General features: G+C 43.4%; 1 protein-coding gene across 2 annotated transcripts in view; it reads right to left on the bottom strand.

Moving 5' to 3' along the window:
* Positions 1–5,358: 5,358 nt before the first annotated feature.
* The window catches only part of nlgn2b (neuroligin 2b), a 51,397-nt gene continuing 31,393 nt past the window's right edge, over positions 5,359–25,362 (bottom strand). For both annotated transcript variants that reach the window (XM_008289611.1, XM_008289612.1), the window contains 5 exons: positions 15,777–15,979; positions 11,192–11,457; positions 10,123–10,276; positions 8,276–8,642; positions 5,359–6,289 (listed from right to left, as the gene is read on the bottom strand). In XM_008289611.1, the coding sequence (XP_008287833.1) occupies positions 5,359–6,289; positions 8,276–8,642; positions 10,123–10,276; positions 11,192–11,457; positions 15,777–15,979 (1,921 nt within the window). The remainder of the gene's footprint in view (positions 6,290–8,275; positions 8,643–10,122; positions 10,277–11,191; positions 11,458–15,776; positions 15,980–25,362) is intronic.

A 25,362-nucleotide genomic window follows, 5' to 3' on the forward strand; every position in this document is an offset into this window, starting at 1 on the left:
CTCCATAGCACGCTGCTATAAAACACAAAAAGAAGAAGAAACTGATGACATGCAGTGCCTCTCCGCACAATGCATTAACTAATAAGAATTAATTGAAAGCATTCAACTAGTCCTGAACAGTGAATAAAAACACACCCACAGCTAGCTCACACCTTTTTGACCTTTTGGCCACTTTTCTACATTTTACGTTCAGTTCATTCTCTCCATTGTCAGCCCTGTTCCCAGCAGCATCTCTGCAACCGAATATTAAAGGCAGCCACTAGAGTTAAATAGAAAAAAAAACCAACTAGTAGACAGCACCATGAAAATTCCCAAGTCGACAACGTGCATTAACACAATCATTTTTTCGTATTATAAGTTTTCTGAATTTTCATGTTTAATTATGCAAATGTGGTATTATTTATCAAATTATGCGCTAATTTGCATTCATTTCCAAAACAGAATCCGGGACAATGAATACAAAGAGATTCAAAATTCTTGTTTCATTTTGTCGACACATTAAAGGTTTCTACAGACGGGACTTTGGACATTTATTTTTACCACTGCATGAATCAGGAAATACTGTCAAAAGTCAAAAACCGATGTTCCCTGAACGCCTCACATGCTGCTTCGGTAGATGCTACATTTTACCGATGTTCCCTGAACGCCTCACATGCTGAGCGCATTTTAAACGTCCAGACCTCTGGCCATCATGTTCATAGAGTCAGAATCGGGATCGTTGTTAAAATGTGAATCTTCCAGATTGAATGTGGGGCTATTTTTTCTTCCTACCTGACACAGTGGAGATCTGTCTGCCTGCACCTGAACACTTTTACCTTCAGGTGTGTCGGACCTCTCCCTCTCGCAAACATCACCGGCTATGTGTGGTCGTGTCATTTGAACACAGTAACAGTGAACCTGTCAGGCAGAGAGAGAGTCAATGGGGAAGAAATGTGACTATTTCCAACCACAGTAACCGGAGCAGCAGCTACCTGTGCTGCTGTGAAGGAACCAGATCAGCCTGATGATCATATGCGCGTTAAATGCTCAACTAAGCTAGCTAGCTAGCTAAAAATAAAAATAAAAAAAAGTCGAACATTTAGCAGCTGAAGGCCGGGTTATTTTTTCACAAGCTGGCAAAAACCAAACCAGAACACCCAAAGATAAAAATGCTGCTGGACTCACATTCAGCTGGTGGCCAGAACTCAAAGTTAAAGCTAAAACCGCTCCATGTCTGTTGGTTGCGTACGTTAGCTACTGCATGCTAACCGGTCCGCCATTACGGGCCTTGCTCGCCTGTTGGTTGCCTTTAAGTGCTTGTTGGGCTCTTCTGCCCCCAAGTGGCCACGCCTTGGTATTACAGCTTTTAATATTACACACAAAATGATGGCAAAGCATTTGTTTAAGAATGTCTTTTAATGTTTTCCAGTTCAGATACACAACATACAGTGTGTAATAGCCTCTATTTGAAATAGAAATATTAACTTTAATTCTTTCAACCCCTCCTGGTCATTATGCTCTCTCACAGTATCTTGAGCCTCAAGCAGGTTACTGAATCAGACTAAATGAAACAGACAAACAGGTGCAAGCCTTCACGTTACCATTCCAGCATTAAATGTTAGAAGAAGAAGAAGATATTTGGATCCGTGTAATGTCACTTTTTTTTTTTTTTTTTTTTGTTCCCTCCTTTCCACCCTTACCTTAAGCCAACATCAAAACTGTAGTGTAAACATGTAAACTTGGTGAGTGTGCTTCCGTTATCTGTTGGCTGGTCCAAATCCTTGTTTCCCAAAAAGAAAAAAGAAAAAGAAAAGAAAACAAACAAACAAAAACAATTGCATTTTGTAATGCTGTTTTTTGAAAGCGTGAGCAGCACACATCAAACAGCCGGGTCAGTAATCCCATAAACAGAAATGTGCAGACAGACAGAATTGCAAAAGGCAGCAAAAACAACCACCGTGATTAGAGTCTGAAATAAGACCGAAAGAGTACAAAGGAATCCACAATCTCCCAATTACAGGTTATACCGTATGACGATGCTCAAGACAATGTGAGACACGAACAATTAAATCCAACAGTATCACAAGTTAAGAATTTCCTTGATTTTTGTGGTTTTGTTTTGAGCACATTTGAAACATCCACCCTGTCTGTTGTTCCTCTGCCTCATATCTTTCCCATTTCGCCTTCCTTCATCTGTTCTTTGCAGCTGTTCTTTGGCTTTTTTTTTAACCAATGAAAGGACTCATTTCACTCAAAAGCTGCCTTCATGATTGATGGGATAGTGCCAGGTGTACGGGATAGATGCAACTTTTTTTTTCTCTTATTAATAATATCACAATATCTGGGCTAACCTGAGCCGTAAGCATTCCTTCTCATGTTTAAGGTGACCTCAACCATGCTGTGATTTGTTTTTTTTTGTTTTAATTCATTCATGTATGTTAACAAATGTACTCGTGTGCCCGTCGGGATCTGACCTTGAGATCAAGGAAACAAAAAAAAGGAGAATCAAACATACCGTACGCATGAGTGCTAAAATCATGTAAGTCATCTAAACTTGCACCTGTTGTCACAAAGAAAAGATTCCGGCCAGTCACTCAAACCAAACGACAAACATAATATTTACAAATTCCAGTTTTGTTCTCTTACACTTAAAAAATGTACAGTTTGTTTTATGTGTCGGGTTTTTTGTTTCTTTTTGTCCTCGCAGCAGCTCGCTCCAGTCCAGCGTGAGAGGGATGGCAGTCTGGCTTCCAAGAGTGTCGTTATCCTGAGCAGACAGGACACCGGACGGTACAAGGAGGGCACCGGGGGGAGGAGGGGAGTTAATCCCGCTCGCCTCTTGCGCTCTCGTGGTTTATGGTGTGTGAGTAATGTCTGTTTAAATCAGGTATTTAGAACGCATCCTCTGCGCACCGACAGATCACACCGTTGACGAGCTGGTTCGTCATCACCGTCGCTGAATCGCCGTCTGCGTTGGTCCAGTGTTGTCCTAATGTCACTGGGGGTTTTTTTTCTGTTTTTTTTTTTTAGAATTGTCCAGAGTGTGACCCGTCTCTGTGCTCAATTGTGCGAAAAGATGTGAAACGCGCATACAAGGCTCTCTCTCACCTCTTGACCATAAATATATCTCATCCTCTCTCCCGCCTTGCAGAAGCGAGAATCATGAAACAACGAAAGAGCAGACGAAAAGATAACCGTCAGGCAGTCTTCAAAACACTTGAAGCATGTGGTTAATGTCAGTCACGGACAGAAACCTTATTTAGACTATTCCTGTAAAGTAGTCATTTCTTTTTTTCTTTTCTTTTTTTTTGTTGTAACTTAAAAAAGTGCTATCTTCAGGTGAGATTGAGAGACAGTGACTGTGCAAACTTGACAGTTGCAAAAGATAAAGAGAAACAGCAAAAAGCAAAAAAGAGGAAAAGGGTAGAGGGGGGGGGATTAAAAAGGCTTTCATCAGTCTCTCTGGTAGTTTTGCGGCACAGCCTCAGTGTTAGGAAATGAAAAAAATAAAGAGGAAATATTTACTCTCTTTGTTATAATCATAGTTTTACACAATATTCATCTCTTAATACTTTAATACTTTCTGAAGTACCACAAAGTGCAGCTGATATTAAAATAGAAAATGAAAATGACTTTCAAAATAATAAAAAAAACAAAAAATTAATGAAGAACAAGGCAAATCATCAAAATGACAAACAAACTTCTTTGTCCACACGCTGTAGAAAAGAAAAAAAACATCATGCAAATATCCCACACAGCAAAGTAGTTAATAAAACTTTATATTCTCTTTTTTTAATTCTTTTTTTTTTGTTTTTAAATGAGGATATATTGAATCTGATTTCCCTTTAAAGAAGAGACCAGCCACAGTGCAACATTGCGTGTAATTTGAAAAAAACAAAAACAAAAAAAGAAAAAGAAGAAGAAGTGTGTGGTTCAAAAAGAAAGATGAAGGGGTTGGCACTTTTTATGATGGTAATTCCTTTTGTAAGATACAGTCAGGATGGACCTCTCCAGGCGGTCCACTGGACGCCAGTGAAAGAGGAACTTTATCACAGTACTTGGCACCAAGAATGCTGGTAAAAACGAGATATCAGAATATCTTTTTTTTTTTTCATTCATATCCTTACAATTTATTAATAATACATCATTTACATTTGTGTTTTTGTATAAAAGACTCCAAAAGGAAAAAAGAGTCTAGAAGTGATTGCGAGAAAGAGGAGAGAGGTGGAGATGGACAATGGACGGTGTGGATGGTTTTAATAAAAAGAGCTACGAGGGGCGAAGAAAGAGGCGGCGAAAAAAAAGAGGGGAAGCGGTTAAATGAGCTGAGGTGGGAATACAGACAGAGAGATAATCAGTGAGAAACAAATAAAGTAATGGACATGATTAGAGCCGGTGAGGCGGCGGAGATGCAGCGAGTTCTAATGGGCAGCCTGGATTCCAGGTTGCATCCCACGGACTGAGTAGGATTCAGATATTTCCTGTACTGCCCAACAGTTGAAGCCCCAATCTGGAAATGTTTTGAAAGCAGCAGCAGCAGCAAGTGAGTGTACAGATTTTTGTTTTCTTTTTAAAAAGCAGAACGGCTGATGGTATTTAGGTAGAACTGAAAACACACACTTGTAAATAGAAGAAGTGAAGTTTTTTTTAAAATAAACATTTTGCTGTCAAATCGATGTTGTTGTCCTCCCGGCCCCGTCAATACATCTCACACCGAACAATAATCTCCAAAGTCACAATGCAGGGACAGCTGTTGGGACATGGTGCTCAACACAGGGTGCCAAATTTCACTTCCAGATTGGGCCTTTAAAGCTGCAATTTGTAAGTTTCAACAAATCAGCGCTTTATGACAGACAGCTTGTCGGGACATATGCTGCCTCACGCGAAGCTGCTCGCTACTGTGTTATCTTCTCACTAACTGAATGAAAATGAATATTTGTCTTCTATGTTAAACATAGTTTTACACTGACACAACAACACATGCGCAAAAAACAACCAAGCTACACATTAGACCGATTGTGATTCGCTCGATACCTCTTTGAGAGAGAGCTACAAGCGCTTAGCTGCGTGTTTAGGTGGCCGTCCTAAGCACCGGATATTCAAAGAGCTTCAATAGGGAAAAGCGGTATGTACCTAGGATGACCGGCTTTTGGCAGAGGAGCTTTTCGATCAAGTCCCCCTTGAGTTATGATTACAGTTTAGAGGTATTTCACTGCTTCAGATCTTACAAACTGCAGCTTTATTTGAGGGCTTAATGAGAAAAGACAAAAAAATATAGTAAAGAAGAATAGAGGGTGGTGAGGGTGGAGTTTGTATGGAGCAGTTTGTGTGGTGCGTCTCTGTGAGCCCAGAGTGGGGTAGCAGAGCTTGTGCCTGGTCCTATACACGGGTGGTGGAGTGTTGGTGTGGCAGGGCATTGTTGCTGTGGCTGGGGACGGGTGTGGTGGAGGGCGCCGGGACGGGGGGATACGTGTTGAACGGGTGGAGGGGCTGCATGCTGCTGATGGTGCTGGGGATCATGGTGATGGTGTTGGCTGTCATCAGTGGCACGTCCTCCGGTGCTCGCCGCAGGGCCAGCGTGTAGTCGGGTGGGCACACGGGAGGCCGCAGGGGTTCCAGGTCGCCGTGGACGCCGCGGGAAGGGAGGGGCGTCCCGTGCTCCAGCTCCACCCTCTGCTGCTTCATCTGCAGTGACATTAGCTCCTCCTCCTGACTCAGCGCCAGGTCATTGTGCGGTGGGGCCCCCACGACTCCCATGCCAACACCCATGCCCATTGTGGTGCCACGCTGCGGGGAGAGTCGGCGGTGGCGCCTCTGCATGAGTTCATGGCGTTTATCCCGTTTGTAGTAAAGCGCCGCAAAGGCCAGCACGTTCAGGAAAAGAAGCGAGGCGCCGACAGCTACCGTCACGCTCAGCTCGGTGGAGTAGTCCCTCGTCTCGCTGGGGAAGGGAGGGTAGCGGGGTCTCTCCGAACCGTCGGGCTCAGGATCCGGTGGATAGGTGGAGATCACAGGGTGCCGTGTAGAGATGGTGCCCAGATGGGTGCTCTTTCGGCGGCCGGGGCCTCCGGGCGGCAGGCGAGTGGTGATGGAGCTAATGATTTCCTCGTGTAGGCTGTGGAGATGCGGCACCAGCTCCAGCCAAAAGGCCACCTTGTTGGCACGGTAGTTATCTCTGACGCGAGGCTTCAGGCCAATGTGCAAGTACTGCTTGTCTTTAGAGCTGAACTTGGTCCAGATGACCTCCTCAAAGCGATTAGGCTTAGTGTGGATGAAAGTGGTGTCCTGAGGAACTGGTGAGTTCGGATCCCTGGACGAGAGACAGAGTCAAATCAAAGCATTTTGTTTAGGTGAAAAAGTTTTAATCAAGTTATTCTCTGTGTTTGATCCTGTAATTCATAAAACTGCAACACAGGAGATCATGTAGTGTTTGACAGTAGCACCAACAGAAATCTGGTTCAGACTTTAGAGGAAAGAACGGTTCTAAAAGAGCTCAATTTGTTAGGAACAGAGCACGTATACTGGTTGAGCCTCATCCTGCACCTAAAACAGCTTCAGTTCTTGGTGTCATGAGTTCGACAAGATCTCGGAAACATTGCTTTGGAGACTCTGGCCCATACTGATACGACTGCATGACATAGTTTCCAGCAGATTTGTGAGTTGCACATTAACGCTGCCAGTCTTCCATTCTACCACATCCACAAGGTGTTACTACGTTCAGCAGTTATTGGCTGAAATGACTGTCGTGTTCATGAAACCAGTCTGAGGCGATTTCTACTTTGTGACATTAGAAGATGGTAAATCGAGGCTATGAAACGATGCACATGGCCAGCAGCAACACAGCGTGGGTTTCAAGCCGTCATTGATTGGTGATGATGAGAGAAAACACTCTCAACATCATCAAACTCCCACCATTAGCCTGTAACTGTTGGTTTCCAAGACTTTGCAGAACCAGAAGTTCACCTGACCAGGCTAGCTTGTTTTCAAACCTCTGTGCCCACTGCTAGATCTATGTTCATTGCTGATAGGTGAGGAATGTTCTGCCATAGGGACCCTTAAGGGTTACGTGCTGTGCTTTTTAGCTTACTGATTTTGTAAAGACTTACTTAACACACCATATGGGTATAAGCTGCTAGTTCCGCCACTCTTCACAAAAGATTCTCCTCCCCTTAAGCTTCATGCGTTTTGTTTTCAACTCACATGATATATAGAAGATTTAGCTCAGGCTATACACAACAGACCTGCTTGGTTCTTTCACTGAATTATCTATTTTAATGACAGCACTCGCCTCCCTGCATCCAAATATTCCACCAATGGGGCACCGTCACTGCATCCTGGGCTTAGCACTGCCCGAGACCAGCGTGATTGGCTTAAACAAATACAAACAAGTGAGTGTTTTTCCTCCTACAGCAGGATGACAGGTCTGGCTGTGCAAGATTACTGTAGACTTTGTGTCACCTCCAGCCACTGAGCTCTCTCATCAGCAACCAACAAAAAAAAAAAACTCTATACAGAGTATAGTTGAGCGTTAAGATCCCAGGAGATCAAAATGTTTTCAAAATACTCAAACCAGCCCATCATGTGTGATGTGAACCCTAATCACATAATGACTGATTTGATAGTTGCAGAAAAATTGGGTTCCTGATTGTTGGGTTCCTGATTGTTGTTCTACTTGTGTTTTTGTCTCCTGTAAAACGACCCATAAAGCTTCGTCTACACAGAGAGCACTTCAGTCGCCGTCCATCTCACTCGCGTCTGATGGAACAGACACACTCCTATTTTAAGCTTGCGTTTCACTCACGCTATAGGCCTGTGGACGTGGGCAAAAGTGTACTTCTACGCATCAAGTCTATTTTGCCACATTTACAAGCGCAGCTACAGCAATCCTGTGTTGGGCTCCGAGTGCTTCCACAACGTGGGTGACCTACAGATCAATACTGTGCCTGAACGCCACCTGTTTCGACATAGATGGAGAACCAGAGCTGCTGCTGCTGATCTGTTAATGTATTGCTCACGCTACGCATTCTGTGTAGACAAGGTGTAAGTTACTGAAAACAAAATTCAACAGACGTTTTCTATTCCACTTCAGCAGACTTGCAGCGTGCTCCTTCTTGGCCTCAATATGCCAAAATTACGCTCAGTTTCTGAAATCACATTAGGGCTGAAGAGATTCAGCTTTTCAGGGAGTGAAATCATCACAATGTCACATATGTGCAAGTATATACCGTACGCTTTACACGCAGTACATTATTATTAATTGGTATTCAAATGGCTTGAAATGTGGCGTTATACTGACCCCGTCTTGGCAAAGTTGGTCCAGTACGTCATGACTACAGCGCTGAGCATCACGTCGTTCTTGGAGAAGTTACAGGGAAACAGGTCAGTGGCTCCCACCATGGGAATCCCAAACACATAGGGGATCTCATCCCCATGGGCGGCGTCTGCCCAGTCTGGCCTCGCCTCGGTCTGACAGTGGTGGTGGAAAGTATAGAAGTAGACGGGCGACTGGAACTCGGCGTGCAGCTTGGCGGTGGCGACAGCCGGGGCCACCCACTGATGGTCCGTGAACAGAGCCAGGAGGGTCTTCCTACGCATGTCACTGTTGTCCCTGTCAGCCCAGTCTGTGTACATGAATTTTATGGTTTCCCTCAGGATATCTTTACCTTGGAAGAAACGAAAAGAACGTGAGTATGCATGCAGTGACAGAGACGTGTTTATCTGCAACATTCAGCGGATGGATTTAAGGCTGAAATCTGTAACAGTTGTGGGTAAAATATTGTGCATGTCTGACATCTATACAGTGGTGGGCTGACACAAGAACAATCACAAATATAATCTCCTGTGAACATTGTTGTTTATTATAAAATCTATTCTATCTCATGTTGCTTTAGCGTGTGAAATAAAGCCGCCTGTCCAGTCAATTAGCATCTTCCCTCTCTGTCAAACATCCCCTGCCTGGGTGCAGATCTGCTCCGTTCCTGCTCAGAACCGTCTGTCAGCACAGAGATAGACTGTCGCTGCTGCTGCTGCTCGAATGTCCTGTTCTTCAGTTTCAGTGCATCTCCTCCCACTCAGAGAGCTTCTGAGCGCTTGTGAAACTTCTGCTCTCAGATTTATGCTCTTGCTCTTGGAACTTTGTGAAACAACCCTGTCAAAAGCCTCCAACTGATAGAATGATAGGTATGACATTGATCAATTAAATCATCAAACCGCCTCCTTCCGGGCACGCCGGCTTTACTTTTTTTTACAGCTTTCCTTACAGGTGGTTACTGTGTAATCAGGTGCATCCACTCTTGGCCCTCAGGCTTTATTACATGTACTTCAGCTGTTTTCTTGTAGGACATCTTGAGGTAATAATATAATAGCTACGTATATTTGCAGCCCTATAACCTTCCAGTTACTGGAGGAGGAAATAAGGCCATTTAGGTTTTTAAGCCATTCCTTGTCGGTGTGGTTGCTGTTTGAGTTCAGCTTGCAAGTATGGATCACCAAAAATCAAAGACTTCAAGTAAATGCTTTATTTTAATTGTGCAATCATTGTCCTCAGATTTAACCGGTTAAGGCACCGGTCTGCTTGAAGCTATGTTTTTAGGTAATTAGATATCAGCAAACAACAAAACATGCCAACGGTCGGGTGAGCAATCCTGTGGATGTGATCGATGCCGAAATATTCAGAAATGCACCAAAGATTTGGAAGAAGCCAGACCGTTTCCAAAATTATACTACCTACGTGATTAAATATACAAATGCACCTGATAATAAATCAGATTTTAAAAGCATCTGTGCACAAGGAAGCAGGAACAGTGCTGTTGCAGAAATACTTCCACATGAATGTATGTGTTGTAATGAAAAAATGCTAAAAAACAAGCCTCTGCATGTCATAACCAGAACACATAATGCCACAAATAGCCAGTGATAAAACATGCAAACTGACTAGCTTGCCAGTTGTACTCCTGACATTGCAACCCTTGACTCTAGTCTAATAATTCTCAAGCACAACTCTGGATAGTCTGCCACCTGTGTTGTACTTTGAACATCATTCAAGCAGCTTCTGAGCGGTGCGGCGGCCAACAACAACACGTAGGAAACCCACAGATTTCAGCTTTAAATCACTTATGAGTATGAAGTTAAAACAGATCTGACCATCAGGGTATCCATACAGATTGTCCACAAAGTTGGAGATGGTGTAATCAAATGAGGCAGCTGAGATTCCATCTTCTCCTTCACTGTCATCCACAAACTTCAGGCCCTCTCCCTGGTTGACACCCAGCAGTATGTCGTAGTTGAGGAACTCGCCCTGGTGTCACAGCAAACACACACACACACACACACACACAGCGTGAGATGACAGAGCAGAGTGCAGCAGTAATACAAAGGGCTGTAAGGAAGTGACTGATACAGCTCCGGTGCAGTTTTATAGGAAAAGCTAAATTGTTCACTGGATGGGAGTCAGAGGCAGAGTTACTGGTACAGTGTGGAAAAGTGTTGAGTTGGATTTTAGTCATTTCCTGATCTGGATGGGAAAAAAGAAAAGACTAGGAATAGGAAAACAGATATCTAATATGTGAAATTTCTAAACTTTAATTGAAAACAAGGCAAGAAGTACGGTGTGCAGCTAAACATAAACGCTGACGCAGGGCCGCCTGCACGTCACAAAAAAAGCTCGGTCCCGTGTGTCACATATCTGTACAAAATCAACAAATATCCAAATATAAAGCCTGTGTGAACATTCATGAGCTGTGCAGTGACGTGTTGTCAGAAACACAGACGGACTATCCTTTCTGAATCCTTTACATTCATTGTCGTTTCAGCGGACACAGTCAATAAACAAGGACGCACAGTCGGTAGAAAATATAATTATTACATTTTATTAAAATCTATTTTTGGTTGAGGGGGGAAATAATAATAAAATGCTATTTGTTCTGTATGTTAAGGAAAATAAATATAGGTAGCACTGCTCCTCATCTGAGATCTTTTTGTTGAAGAAAAAGCTGAACGTGTCCAGGTTTGGTGTTAATGATTCAGCAGTACAATAGCACACATTCAGTAGTTAGAATTTAGCCCACAGTTGGGTTTTAAAACCATTTATTTACATCTGGACATTTGCACTCAGATGTCATATATTATCTGAAAAATCCACTGACAAGTCTGGAAATCTGAGCTTGAAAAAGTCTGAAATGCCTGGAAACCCAGTCGAGGAATCAACCCTGACCTGCTGCATGAGGATCTCCGGGTCGTCCGGCACCACGTCCCCGTCCACCACAGGCCCAAAGGCGATGTGGTAGCGTGCAGGCTGGATGTCTTGGTCCACCAGCTCCCTGAAACTCTTCCTCCGCAGGCAGTCCACCAGCTCAGCCATGTCCCCCAGAGTGCAGCCCACCTTCTTGGCCAGGATCTTGGTGTACATCAGCGGCCGGTAGTTGACCGACCAGCTGGAGATGGCCGAGCCGCTCTGAGCGATGGCTCTCTGGAACAGGCCTGCATGAAAACACACAGCTGACACATGTAAACATACAACTGCTCATTCACTCTCAGTATAGCGCTGTTCTCCCCTCTGACATACTTTTAGCTCGCAGCTGACGAAGACTTCAAGGCCTTATAGTGTGAACACCTCAATAATGCATATGTTGGAGGAGGAGCGATTGTAGACGATTACATTGGAAGCAAGATGAAGCAGGCATCCCACTGGTTCCCATAGCTGGAGAGAACCTTTGTGAGAAAACGAAGCGTTCCCGTTACGTACGGCGAGAAAACATGGCGACGACTCTGCACACGGGAGCGGGTTTGTTTGTTGGGTAAAAGCAAAGAAGGACAGGAAGAGAGACGGCAAGAGAAAGAAAACTGCTCGCACTGTTGCACCGCTGCACTGTTATGTAAAGTGGCTTGCTGTCCCTCTGTTTTATCTGCAGATTCTGTCATTAATAATTAAGCCCCCCCATATTCTGCATGTGCCCCACCCCCGCTCCTCTCCCTGTGAAATCAATTAAGAAGCCTCTCAGCTGCAGCTCCAGCTCTGCTCCTCATCTCATCTCATCTCTCCACACACACACACACACACACACACACACACACATGCAAGTACCTTTAAAAATGTTCACCCTCCAACTTTTTCTGCACTTTGTGGTGCCTGCCTTCAAAATGGAGTGCAGCACATCTATGCATAACAACCCGTTTTCAGCTTTTGATATTGCACCAAGTGTAAAAAAACTTGACCACATTAAGACTGCCGATGAAAGCCAAAAATCTGAAGGGACTTTGGCAGTCACACAACAGCGCCGATGCTCGGTTAACCACACATGAGATATGTTTTAAATGCAAACCTACACATGGTGCGTCGTGACACTAAGTTATCATCGAGCTTTATTTAAAGTCTTCTCTCAGGTGTGGGCTTTCGTCTGCGGACGGCGTGCGACGCAGCCAACGTTAGCTGGCAACGTGACAGCCACTAACAGCTTCCCAGTCATTGAGATGCTTTTCCATGTCCTCCTGAATGTTTTCTGACTCGTGACAGACAAAAAAAGATATCCGCTGCACACACACACGCCGAGAATCCGCTTCCTGCAGCACAGATAAATGTTTTCTTTATCCGTCCAAGGTCAGCCTGTCAGTGTGAAGGTTAACAGTTTAGTAATAACATAATCTGAATTCTTGGTAAAGAATAAAAAAAAATGCCATTCACCTTCTCAGCTCCACCAACCACATCAGAGGATTAATGATCAAACATCTGGTGGGTATTTTAGAGATCCGCCTCTCAAAAAACAAGCAAAAGAAGTAAATACAGCCGGTGATAAGTTGTACACCGCGGTGGCTCCCGTAGTGCTGAGGATGAACCAAGGGTGCCACAAGATCCGTTTATATTTTTCTTTTTACTAGACTTCTGTAACTATTTACATGAACTTTTTAATATTGTGCTTTCGTTTGCATCAAACTGAGGAATCAACATTTAAATCGCAGCAATTTAAATGTGCAGTAATGACTCATCTGTGAGGGCATCTCACGGTCGCCAGTTGTCATAGAAACGTGATATATACTCAAGCGTTCTCGGTGCTCGGCAGGTGGAAATAACGACCGTAAGAGTAGCGACCGCTGCACGGTTCAAACGGCCGGGCCTGTAGCTGCTGCTGCTGCTGCTGGAGAGAGGAGCGTAGCTGTCCCACACCTGAATCCCTTATCTGCAGAGAAAAACTGTCAAATGTGGAAACGGTGCCAACTAGACCTCGGGAGACAAAAGCTCCTCTTTAGCCAGCACAGATACTGAATGCATCAAGTCTCTCAGTCACGTCGATTGATTGACGGACGCAAATGAACAACAGGATCAGAGCAGGATGTCATTTCTGGATGTTTTTTGTTCATGAAAAGATGTGAGCGTATACTACTGTTAAACAGAAGGAATAACTGAAACAACTATTTACTGTTTAGTTCAGTATTTATTGGTGCATTGAGCAGCCACAGCATTTAAACTGCTGACAGGTGAAGTAAATGGCACTAATGGTTTTAGTTAAAATGCAACGTTCTGCTGGGAACCCTTGGGTCTGATATTGGGCCTAAACATTGCTGCAGACAGAAGACCCCCACGAATGATTGATTAACGACTTTCTTCACTTGTATTTATCCACCAAGCACGGGCACAGGACAGGAGATGACAAAAAAGGGCTGTCATTGTTAAAAAAAATGAAACCATTGAAACCACTCGTTGCTTTTGTGTTTATAAAAAGAATCAGTGAAAGTGTTTTCAACAAACCCCTCAAATCCAGTTGTGCTGCAGGTCCACAGACCTGTGATATGAACAAAACATCAGACGTGCACCTCTTTAATTTGGCTTTTAAAAGCTCAAACTGCAACATTAATGACCAAAAGAGCCGCTCAGAAGAATTTTAAAGAAGACAGGCCTCATGATCATGACACATAATGTAGGATAATAAATACAGGAAGTACTCATTATTTTCTTGGTATGTAGCTTCTGCTGCTAAGGGTTTTTAAATCCAAACTATGAGAGTAGACGTATTTGATGATGTCGTGAGGCAGCGTTGGATCATGGGAGTCTTCACCACCGATGCCATTGAAAATCTAGGATTGAGGCAGCGGTAATGTTCACAGATGAGGTATTAACATTTTATTTATGTAACATTCAGTCACGTATAAATAACCACAAATAACATGAACTAACGTATTGGTCATCGCTAGCTTCCCATTAGATGAGCTGATTACCCACATAGCTACTGGTCAATACATCCATCCATCATCTCTACACCTTAATCCTCACTATGGGGGGCTGGAGTCTATCCCAGCTGACTCAAGGTGAAGGCAGGTTCACCTGGACAGGTAACCAGTCTATCACAGGGCTACACTTAGAGACAGACAACCAAGCACACTCACATTCACACCTACGGACAATTTACAATCACCAATTAACCTCAACATGTTTTTGGGAGGAAGCCGGAGAACCCGGAGAGGCTGCACGGGGAGAACATGGAGACTCAGAAAGATCGCGGGTGTCCTCACCGGGACGCGAACCGGCGTCCTTCTAGCTGCGAGGCGACGATGCTAACCACCAAGCATCATAGTGAAATAATCGTACTTAAGAAATACAAGCGGCAGAATAAAAAACTCAGTAGCTAGCTGGTTTGCCGACTTCTTTTTCTTTCTTTCACACTCGTGGTTTTTACTGTGCAGGTAAAAGTGATACGACACCACGGACAGGTGACCAAATAGAAACGCACCGTTTCATTAAACTGAACCAAGAAGTTCTGTGTTTGTTGGAAAGTTTTGGTATAATAACACTTTAGTCTCGGTCTAGTTATTGAAAAAATAAATAAAAATAATGCAAATATGCTACTTTTTATATCTTAAAATCCCTCTCTGGTCATTGATTTAACCTCTAAAACTCCTCTATGTGCATCAAAGTTACACATTTAGCCCTTTATTTCCATTTAATAATGAATTCCTTTCTGCATTAAAATGACTGAGCTGTAACTCGTCTATGCATCCCTTCCAACCCGAGAACAGCAGCTCACCTACAAACTTTGCAAACTACTTACACAATGACAATATTGGAGTAATTCAGCCACACATATTTGAAATAGAAACTGATTGTGAATACTGATGATAAGGGACGCCCAACGCTGCCGGTTTGGTTAACTGTGTTCGTTATGAATGAAACCCTGGAAGTCTGGATTTGTGTTGTTGTCACCAGCAGTGTCAGGGTCATGGAAGTAACTGCTTATTTTACTCATAATGTGACTTCTAGCACATAAAAAACACCATATGGACATGTCAACGAGGTAAAAAAACCCAAAGCAACTAATATACAGCGTTTCTTTCTGGCACCTTGTCCGGAGAGGATTAGTTTTATTGGGCAAGGACGGTTTTGTCAGTGCAGTTCAGTGGCTCCAGTCCCACGTGGAATGACATTATTTGGGATTATTACAGGGTTTGTGTCCCAAGGTGAGTAGTGGTTTAAAAAAAAATAAAAAATCCCCAACTGTTTTCACCCATCTGTCGACTCGAGCGCCTTCCAGACCGGCAATCTGGTTTTCTTTCAAATTACTTAATCTTTTTCATTTTTATTGGGGGGAAAAAAATAAAAATACTATAATGCCACAAACAGGGAGTTACTCATTTCTGAATATTTGGGGGGAATAATAATGACATATATCTTAATCTGGTTTAGGCTATTCATTGAAATTACCAACATGCTCTGTGGAAGAACTACACTACCCACACTGTCCTGAAATGTTAATCCCCTTTGAGAAGGGTATATGACTGCTAATGTGGCGATGACGGTGAAAGAACCTTACCCTCGGAGTGGTGGGAGAGGATGAGGAGGTTCACACAGGCGGCACCGGCTCCTGAGCCAAAGATGGTGATTCTCTCTGGGTCTCCTCCAAAGTGGCCAATGTTTTCATTGAGCCAGCGCAGGGCCTGGATCTGGTCCAACAAGCCATAGTTCCCCTTAGCAGACTGGTCCCCTGTGCTCAGAAACCCTGCAGGGTAAATTAGAACAAACACAGAGGGGAGAAGAAAAGAGGAAAATAAAGATTATGTGCCAATGGAGGAGCAGGGCAGAGATTCACAGGATAACAAAATCGTTCCTTTTTTAAAAAAATATTCCACACAAACAGAAGATGGCATCCTGTCATTGTCAGGAACTTCTCAGCCTCCAAAAACTCGCTGCAAGTCTGAGGAGATTTCGCGCGGAAAGCTTGCCAAATTACTCATTTTTTAATACCCACGCTGCAAATACAATACAGTTAAGGGTACTTGTCGGCAGAGAGAGAGAGGAGGAGAGCAACAGAAGGCATGTTTCACCTACTTCCAGGACACACATTTACACAGTAGGTGCACACCCACAACAAGATAAAATAAACTGAGCAAAATGCCACACACACACACACACACACACACACACACACACAGAAGGCCTGGTTCTTATGAGAGCGAATTACAGCACTTTACATGTGTTTCAAGCGCCACCGAGCTACTTCACCCTGCAACAAATGTTCAATTTTCCCACTGTTTGGACGATTTCAGTACCCACAAAGTGATTTCAGTAAACTCCTCAGAGCGGCGGCTGTAGGGGAAAGAAAAGGAAAACGGTGTCGACGTGGACGGCTCATCTTCTTGACACCGGGCTGCTTAGCGGCATCACCTGTGTCACCGTCTGCGGATGAATAGGAGTGCTTCCCGTAGCCGATGCCAGGGGCCGGGTTTATGAAGACAGATTTTATTATTACAATGGTTTAGATCTAACTAATAGTCACAAGAGGCACCGAGCTGTCTAGGTCTCGATTATGTTAAGTAGGACTAATTTGGCGTGAATGCTGGGATAAATAAGACTAAAAAAAAAAAAAATGGCTGAGCGTGCAAGTCAGTGTCCTGGGGCGAGCGAAAATGCCTGACGATGTCCTCGCTGCTGCACATTCCCAACAGGTTACTCTCTGTTCTAATTGTTTGCTCCACAACGTTGTTAGTAAACCATAAATAATCAGCTCGAGGAGGCCGGCCTCCCTCCCAACTCGCCGCATACGGCTGCTCATTAGGAACCCGCGGTGTCACATTTGAACGCACCTGGTGCCCTTCAGCGTCGTATTTCAACGTGCGGGTCGGTTCGATGCGCCTATAAAAATCTGCGGGCAACAGAAATAGACGTGATGAGTCCGGAGCCAAATGTTCTCTGCTGGTGTCGTCACTGATGCAACGAGGAGTTTGGCTGGTAACGTGTGTTTAACGTTGTGAAAGGGTTTATTTTAATCCCAACTCTGATTGTTTCCGATACCTACATTTTCACCGTACGCTTGAGGACGCAAATCCAAACACCGTAACAAGCATGACGAACCAGTGTTCGGCAACAACTCGTCCAACATCAAAGAAGAGAATCTGTCATTTCATTGATTCTTTGGACTTTAAACTGCTGATGCAGCAGTGAAGCATCGACGCCAAAGTGAGTTGTAAAGGTTTAATAGATGTAAAATAGCATATATTGGCTGTTTGTGGTTGATGCTCACTACACAAAGCAACAATGGTTATGAGTGACATCATCGCTTCCCAAACTTTCTGGTTAATGGATCCATAGAGATAATTATAAAAAGGCATTTGAAAAAAAAACCTCCTTTTGCGTGACCTAAAACACGCTTTACATGCAGATGGAGCAAAGTTAGAGGAATATATTGGTTAGTTTTAGTGCCTAAATTAACCAATTAGTCTTCATCCATAAACTTAAAAGTAAACAGCGAGTGATAACGACAGTCACACCACAAAATAAAAGTGAACAGAAAATAGTCCAACACAGGACACAAACCTCAGAGACTTGGGTGAAAGTCCTGCTCCAACCTCTTTGAAACTGCAAAAGTTATGACCAGTGATGTCGAATAATGACACAGATGCCAGAGGACACCTTGTGAACACCCCTGAGACGCCTCTGACTTTGACAAAACCGCAGTTTTCTTTTTTTTTTTAAGCCCTGTGAATGAGCACAGGTTGGCTGGAGAGAGTTTCCTTAGTGCTGCTCTGGAAACATGGAAACACAAGAAATACCACACTAATGTGAGTTAGCCTGGGGTCTGGTGGCTAACTCATATTAGGCATAAAATGTTATTATTTATTCTGGAAACTGTCAAACTTGTGATTAATCAAACTGCAGAACTACGACAGGTTTCTGCCCTAAACATGTAACGTATGCAGATTGTTCGCTGTTGCATCACGGCGATTCCACGCTCATCGCTGAAACTGGTGTGAGAGCAAACACGCACCATAGAGGTCGGAGCTGCAAACATACGTACAGAGCAGCTTTATATCCATGTTTTTTATGCAAGGTGCAGAAATTTGTCATAAAGTATAAACGTATATGTTGTACAGTAAAGAAAATAAAAGCAAAATGCAAAAGTAAAAATGAAAATCCTGCAGTGCAACTTTTAAATAACACAAACTCTAACACAAAACTTGACTGAAATGCCTTCATGTATGTTTTACATGTTATACTGAAATCAAACTTCACAACAAACGTCCTTCGGTGCTGAGAGCTTCAGAGTAGCCATAGTTTGACTCTACAATCAATTTAAAACCTCCAAAAACAGATTTCTGACCACTAAAGGGCAGGAAACAAGCTGTAGCCAAAATATTTTAACATTATTTACTCTTTAAGTTGTGTGATGAACATTAAAAAAAACAACACCTAGTCATCAGTCGTATGTTTCGGTGCTGGGCAGGTATTTTTTTTTCTGCTGGTACAAAGAAGCTATGAAGCTATATAATGGTGATGTTTTTCTGGGGGTTCATCACCACCGGACCACATCCACTTGAACCACACACAAGTAGGCATGTAATCCACAGGCAGTATTAACATACTGACTGGAGCGGCTTCAAGGATGATGGAGCTCTGCTTTTATCCAACCATAATTTGTGACTTCAATGGAGAAAATGGTGAGACTGTATACAAAAGCTGCCTTCAACTCCAAATAACCCCATTCACTGGCTGCTATAGATGCTTTATACAGTCCATGTGTAGCTTAAACTGAGTAGTTATTGAAAATGTGAATGACAGACCAACAGACACACACGGCTCCATACAATAAAAAGGCTATAGATGGGTTCTGACTAACGTCAGCAGCGAGACGCGTGGGGCAGACAACAAATCAGCATGATTGAGAGCTTCTGAAAAAGATCAACATGTAAAGCCGTTTATACTGTTAATTGTTTGAAACTGCACAAATTGTGAATGAAATGGGTTGAAAATGTTCATTATCCAAGAACAAGAAAAAACAGTCTAGCTGAGCTCAGAACTAGCAGTCGGCTCCAGTGTTCTGGTCGTGAACGTCACACAGCCGGTGGAAGGTTTAGCAGTGAAACAGCAGGAATAAATGCTTTAAGTTTTAAGGTAAAGGCAACTTACTGTGTATTGAAGGCTCTTTATTGAAGAGTACAAACGTTCGTCAGAGTCTGTGATCAGCGATTCAGAGAGCGGTTTGATGTGTGCAGTCACCACAGTCATCTCTAACAGGAGATAACACATCTGGCATGTTTTCAGAAATGATTTCCACAGACTCCACTGTTATGTTTAGTGTCTGAAAACTAGAATGAGCGTCTCGGTGTTTCTTAAAAAGCAACTTGCAGGTTGAATTTTTTACTGGATTTATATCTAATATTTATTGGAAATGATTGTCTGAAAAGTTAATGCACAATTTAAATATTTGATGAGACATAAAGGCAGAAATTCAGATGGAAAAGTGGGCTTTTTGTGCAGCCATCTTAAAAATGCCTTTAAAAAAAAGAAAAAAAAAGAACATATATTACGTCACATAAGAGAGTCCTCCCTCCTTCCCATGATAATTGGTTTTATTTTAGTCAATATAACACATAATTACTGATCATTTTTAAACTACCTGTATCCTAATTAAGGCCATCTTGAATTAACCAGCTTACTTTGAATTTAACCACTTTAGCCTGTTTATAAAAGAACACAAGTATGAACACACACATATATAAAGAAAAAAAAACTCTGCAGACATTACTCAAAATTAATTAGAAGGAATGATCGTCATACAAATAAAATAAAGAGAGTACGTAAAAGCCAGAGGAGCGCAGAGGGTGACCAGGATGAAGCCTTTGCACCGCGCTGAGGTTCATGGTTCTGGTGGTTGTTCATGACAAGAACCCTGCACCGGACTGTGTGCTTCCCAAGTTTGTCAGAGTGGACTGCATTGTTTAGATGGAGGTGGTGGGGGACAGAAGGAAGTCGTGGCTGTTTTTAGACCCTAAAGCTCATCTCACAAGGGCAACCACCGGTCCTCACTGGACACTGGGCCTCCACCAGGAGAGATCCACACCTCCAAGAACGAGGCCCATGAGCCCTGGAGGGAGCAGGCTCGGCTGCATCATGGAACTAAACTTAGTGTTTTCATGTTGGGTTGCATCTGATGTATTTAACTGAATCTATTAAACATTCTATCCAACAGTTTTCTTCCATAAGTGTCTGACACTGGTTTGACAGACCACTGAGATCATTTTATCACTGAGGCCTAAGGTCTCCAGATGTTTGTCTGTTCCTGGTCTGTGTTACACCAAATATGTTTCATATGCTTATAAATACACATTTGTCACCTATTTAGTTACACAGCAGGGTTAGTGGTTAGCAACGTTGCCTCGCAGCTAGAAGGTCGCCGGTTCGCGTCTCGGTGAGGATCTTTCTGTGTGGAGTCTCCATGTTCTCCCCGTGCAGCGTGGGTTCTCTCCGGGTTCTCCGGCTTCCTCCCACAGTCCAGAAACATGTTGAGGTTAATTGGTGATTGTAAATTGTCCGTAGGTGTGAATGTGAGTGTGCTTGGTTGTCTGTCTCTAAGTGTAGCCCTGTGATAGACTGGTTACCTGTCCAGGTGAACCTGCCTTCACCCTGAGTCAGCTGGGATAGACTCCAGCCCCCCACGACCCTAGTGAGGATGAAGGTGTAGAGATAATGGATGGATGGATGGATAGTTGCACGGCTAAACTGGATCTACTGTAGCTTCACCATTTTGGGACAACACAATCCAGTTGTGTATTTTGAGGCTGCTATTAAACTCTTTATATACAACAAGTCCTCTAAAAGCAATGCAAACATAACTTTTACAACTTCATTATCCTACACATTTGGGGTCATTAACCTGCAAGTGTCTCCTTAACATTTACAGAAAACACACAACAAGAACAAAATGTTTGTGTAAATGAACATAACTAGTGTTGATGTTGGGGACTTGATGCTTTGGACACCCGTCATAACTCACTCGACCTGCAGAACTAACTGCATGTGGCTCGTATTGGCGTCACCGCTGCTACACGTTTACTGTTTCCCACTGGAGGAATACGTGTGATGTTAGTTAGCCAAAGCTGACAGATATCTATTAAAGGTGGCATGTAGTAAACCATGAAAAGGCTTCGCTGTCATGTCATTGCGGCGCGATGTTGTCCTCCTTCCTGCTGCACGCGTACCCTTCATTGTTTGTACCGCATGTCACCTAAACGAGCGTAGTGGCTGAATAAATGTTACCACGTGGGGCTACGCGCAGCATAACCTTGTACATACCACTATGCACAAGGTCGTGGTCTCAGTATGTGTGCACAACTCGGCAAGTTATGTTGCTCTCTGGGCTCACAGTTGAGTGTTTCTGGTGAATAAAGAGATCCCGGCTCAGCGTGCTTCCTTGTGTGGATACTGAAGAAGACAAACAGAAGCGACGCTGTATGTTGTAAAGGGCAGTCAGAAGCGGGACAGGCCGTAAACACACGGGGACAGATGGCAGGAATCGAGACAGTCAGCACGTTTTCATGTGCGTGGAACGGCAAATTAAGTTTATTGTTGATGATTATAATGTAAGCGATGGCCATGATGATGATGATGATGATGATGGTAGCAGCGGCGGCGATGATGGGGGTGATGATAACCTGCCAAATTGACCTTTTTCTACGACAGTCAGCGTGACACACCACACGTCTCATTCCACACTCTTCACTGTACTTACACTACAGTTAACAGCACTTGAAGCCTGGAGTGTTTTGGTGGGTTCACGTGGCTTAATTATGATTCATATTACAGACGATCCAAATAATTCCCACAGTCTTTTACAATATGGCTGTTTGCTGTGGTCCACATTTAGACGACACTAACGAAGGTCAGCCATGATATGCAAGTGTTTGTTCATGTTTTTTATGGCTTCATTGTCATGTGTCATGAGGGTGGAGCCAAGTAGGTTTTGTAGATTATCTTCGCCTATGATCATTTCTTTTTTGTTGTTTTTTTAAGGACAGTTAGAAGAGAGACAGGAAAGTGGGGGAGGAGAATGGGGGAAGGGGTTGCAGCAAAGGGCCATGAGCGGGATTCGACCCCATGGCTGCTGCATCGGAGACTATAGCTCCTGTATATGGGTTGGCAATCAGGTGAGCTAAAGTGGCGGCCCGCCTATGATCGTATCTAACATTAATGCACACAAACACTTATTAGCTGCCAAAAATAACACATTTTCAAAATGTCGTTGGCGCTAAGGGAAGCCATGTTTGCTCACGTTCTCTTACATCATCTTAGAATCACAACGAACAGTAAATCTTCAATTGTCTTTCGTCTAATAAGTGCAAAATGTGCAACCACAAACAGCGACCGGGCCTTAAGGAGACAATAATCCGTCTTCGGTAATGATCATGGGAAAACAAAGTATGAATAAATTGTGATCTGATAAGATGATCACATCTATAAGAAGCCACAGCTGCTCCCAGCCTCCATAGTGCAGCGTGTATGTCAGACGGATTATTAGAAACAAAACTCTTGTTCCTTTAAATCACATCAGCGTTGCAGCAGAGACATTACCTTGACAGGATTACTCCCGGTGATCGAGACATAGCTCGCACGTTACTATGTAATTGCATTGTCCTTAGATCATCCCTGCAATTGACTGGCTCTTAGCCTGATGTGACTCTGATCTGGTAACGTATCAGCGCTGACCTGTGCCGCTCATCAAAACCATGGGCATGTGGAAGTGTCTGCTGCCCAGCCGAGTGCTGAGCTGCCTGCCACAGTTGCCTGGCAACTGTCCAGGGCTTCAGGCAAAATGATATGGACAGACACTCACGAAAGCACTTGCATACACACACTCGAGCACTTCCATATTCAAGTACACAGGCGGCCGCACGCATGCACACAAGATCTCAGAAGTCCACGAATGCACAGGTGAGCTGCAAGCGTGAACCGGCGTCCTGGCCTGAACTAGCAGGAGCTAGCATGCCAGGCTCCTTCCTTCACAAGGGCAACATGAAGAGAGGAAGTCTGGTTTATCTTCCACCATTGAAGATAAGTCAAAGTTCCCTCTTCTCCTCTCTTTCTCTTTCAGTAAGTTTTCTTTCTGATCCCCCCACCGTCCCCCCCCCATCTGCTGAGCTGGGCTTCCTACTGACTTTAGCGCTGAGAGCAGCAGTTTATGAGGCTGAACTCATGCATATTCAACACTTGCTTTAGGTAACGGCCAAGGAACTGTGAGGAGAGTCATCAACCTCTAAGTAAAGACACAGGCACAAGCCAGTGAAATGAATGGATGAAAAGAAAACAGAGGAGTCGTCAGCAAGCGACGGAGGGAAATTCAAAACAGAAACGTGCCCAGTTCATCGTACCCATGAAGAACATGTGACAATAACTGTTCCTTCTGCTCATGCATTTCCCTGCGATTACAGTCTTTGTAGAGTCGGTGCCTTTTATGAAGTTTATTTTATTAGGTCTTGAAAGCATAATGCATGCCATCGCAGAATGCAAAGAACAGCAGAAGCACTTAGTCTTTATCTAATGTACGCTGATGAGATGAGTCACGGTAAAAGCCATTATCCCCTATTGATATTGTATTGCATCTAAAACAGGAGGATGTATTAGTTTAGAGACGTATCAGATGGACTTTCTTCCATTTTGAGACAAGACAAGTGCATTAGAACAAAAAGGAGCTCCATAAGAAGAGATTGCTTCCAGCAGTTTGTACGGTATATTTAATGCACATCATCGCTGTTAAAAAATCCATTCACAAATTCACAACTCAGAGCCGGATTGCGGTCAGTCGTCCCGCTGGTTGATTGCTGAGACGGGAACATGCATCTGCAGGATAATTTTTTTTTTTTTAGGAGCGAACAGAGCGACTGCAGTGGGTCACTGAACACACAGGATATCTGTGAACAGAGAAGAAAGAACAAGAGGAGAGGAAGGGAGGGATGTGGAGTTGAGGACGAGTAACGAGGGGGGATTAAAAAAAAAAAAATCCAGAGACATAAAACAGGTATTAAACCGAATATTGCCCAAAGCTACTGTCAGATCCTAACTGACAGAGAGGTGAAAGGAATACAGTGAAGGACGTATTATGCAATTTGGCTGTGACGTCACGCGGGAGATGATGAGAGACGTCAAGATTCAGAGGGAAGATATCGACTTTTATGTACACAGGAGAGGCGATTGAAGACAGAAAACAAAGCTTCGCTGTTTCTGTCTATATGAGTCACTAAATTAATCAAGCACAGGCAGAGACACTCTCACCAAACAGGAATAAAGAAAAAAACAACTGGTGAGCGTCTCCTGCACACTGAAGATCCTGTTTTGATGATTAGAATAGAGTGGATTTGATCATTCAATACCGTGCGGCAAAGTTGGGGATTAGCTGCTGTGTGTGAATGTAAGGGTGGATGGATACGACAGGAGAAGCTCACAATAGGAAATTCTTTGTATTTCACCTCTTGGATTTTCCCTTTTTTTTCCCCCCTGCACAAATCTGTTAAGTCTCCTTGTTGGCGCTAAAGGTTCAATCTGAAGACATGCTGGCTGGCAGGTCCATTTCAATTAAATATCATTCTGTATGTCAAAAATACCCAGAAATGAAATTATATAATAATTGGGCTTCCTCCCGCTGAACTAATGTGATTTCAGTACACCGCCCATAGGCCTCCGATGTCATTGTATTTATTACCTTACTTATCTCATTCAATTTTTTACTCGCGAGTGTCCGCTCAAAAAGGCACGAAGCTGTGCAATAAAACCAGGCTGTCGTGCAAATTTGAAAAGCAACGCTTCAAACATCACACTGACACAAAGACGTTTCAAAGCCTTTCAAAGAAATATTCCATTTCTGAAAGTACTGATCACTGATGAAAACCGCGGTCTGCGAGGATTGAAAATCAAACCACATTAAATGAATTAGAAGAAAATAAAACCTCGTCAGCAGACAGAATGCAATTTTAATCACAAGGCTAATAACACAGGCGCATGGAGGCGTTTTAATTAGCGACATATTCTCATTAAACATGCTTGATACATGCATGGACGCAGCTCTTCATGTGGGAGTTTGGGAGCTCGATGGTGATGCACCGGTCCTCACAATAACCAGGATGTTGGAAAAA

Source organism: Stegastes partitus, unplaced genomic scaffold (assembly GCF_000690725.1).
Source record: "Stegastes partitus isolate 25-593 unplaced genomic scaffold, Stegastes_partitus-1.0.2 Scaffold626, whole genome shotgun sequence".
NCBI lineage: Eukaryota > Metazoa > Chordata > Actinopteri > Pomacentridae > Stegastes > Stegastes partitus.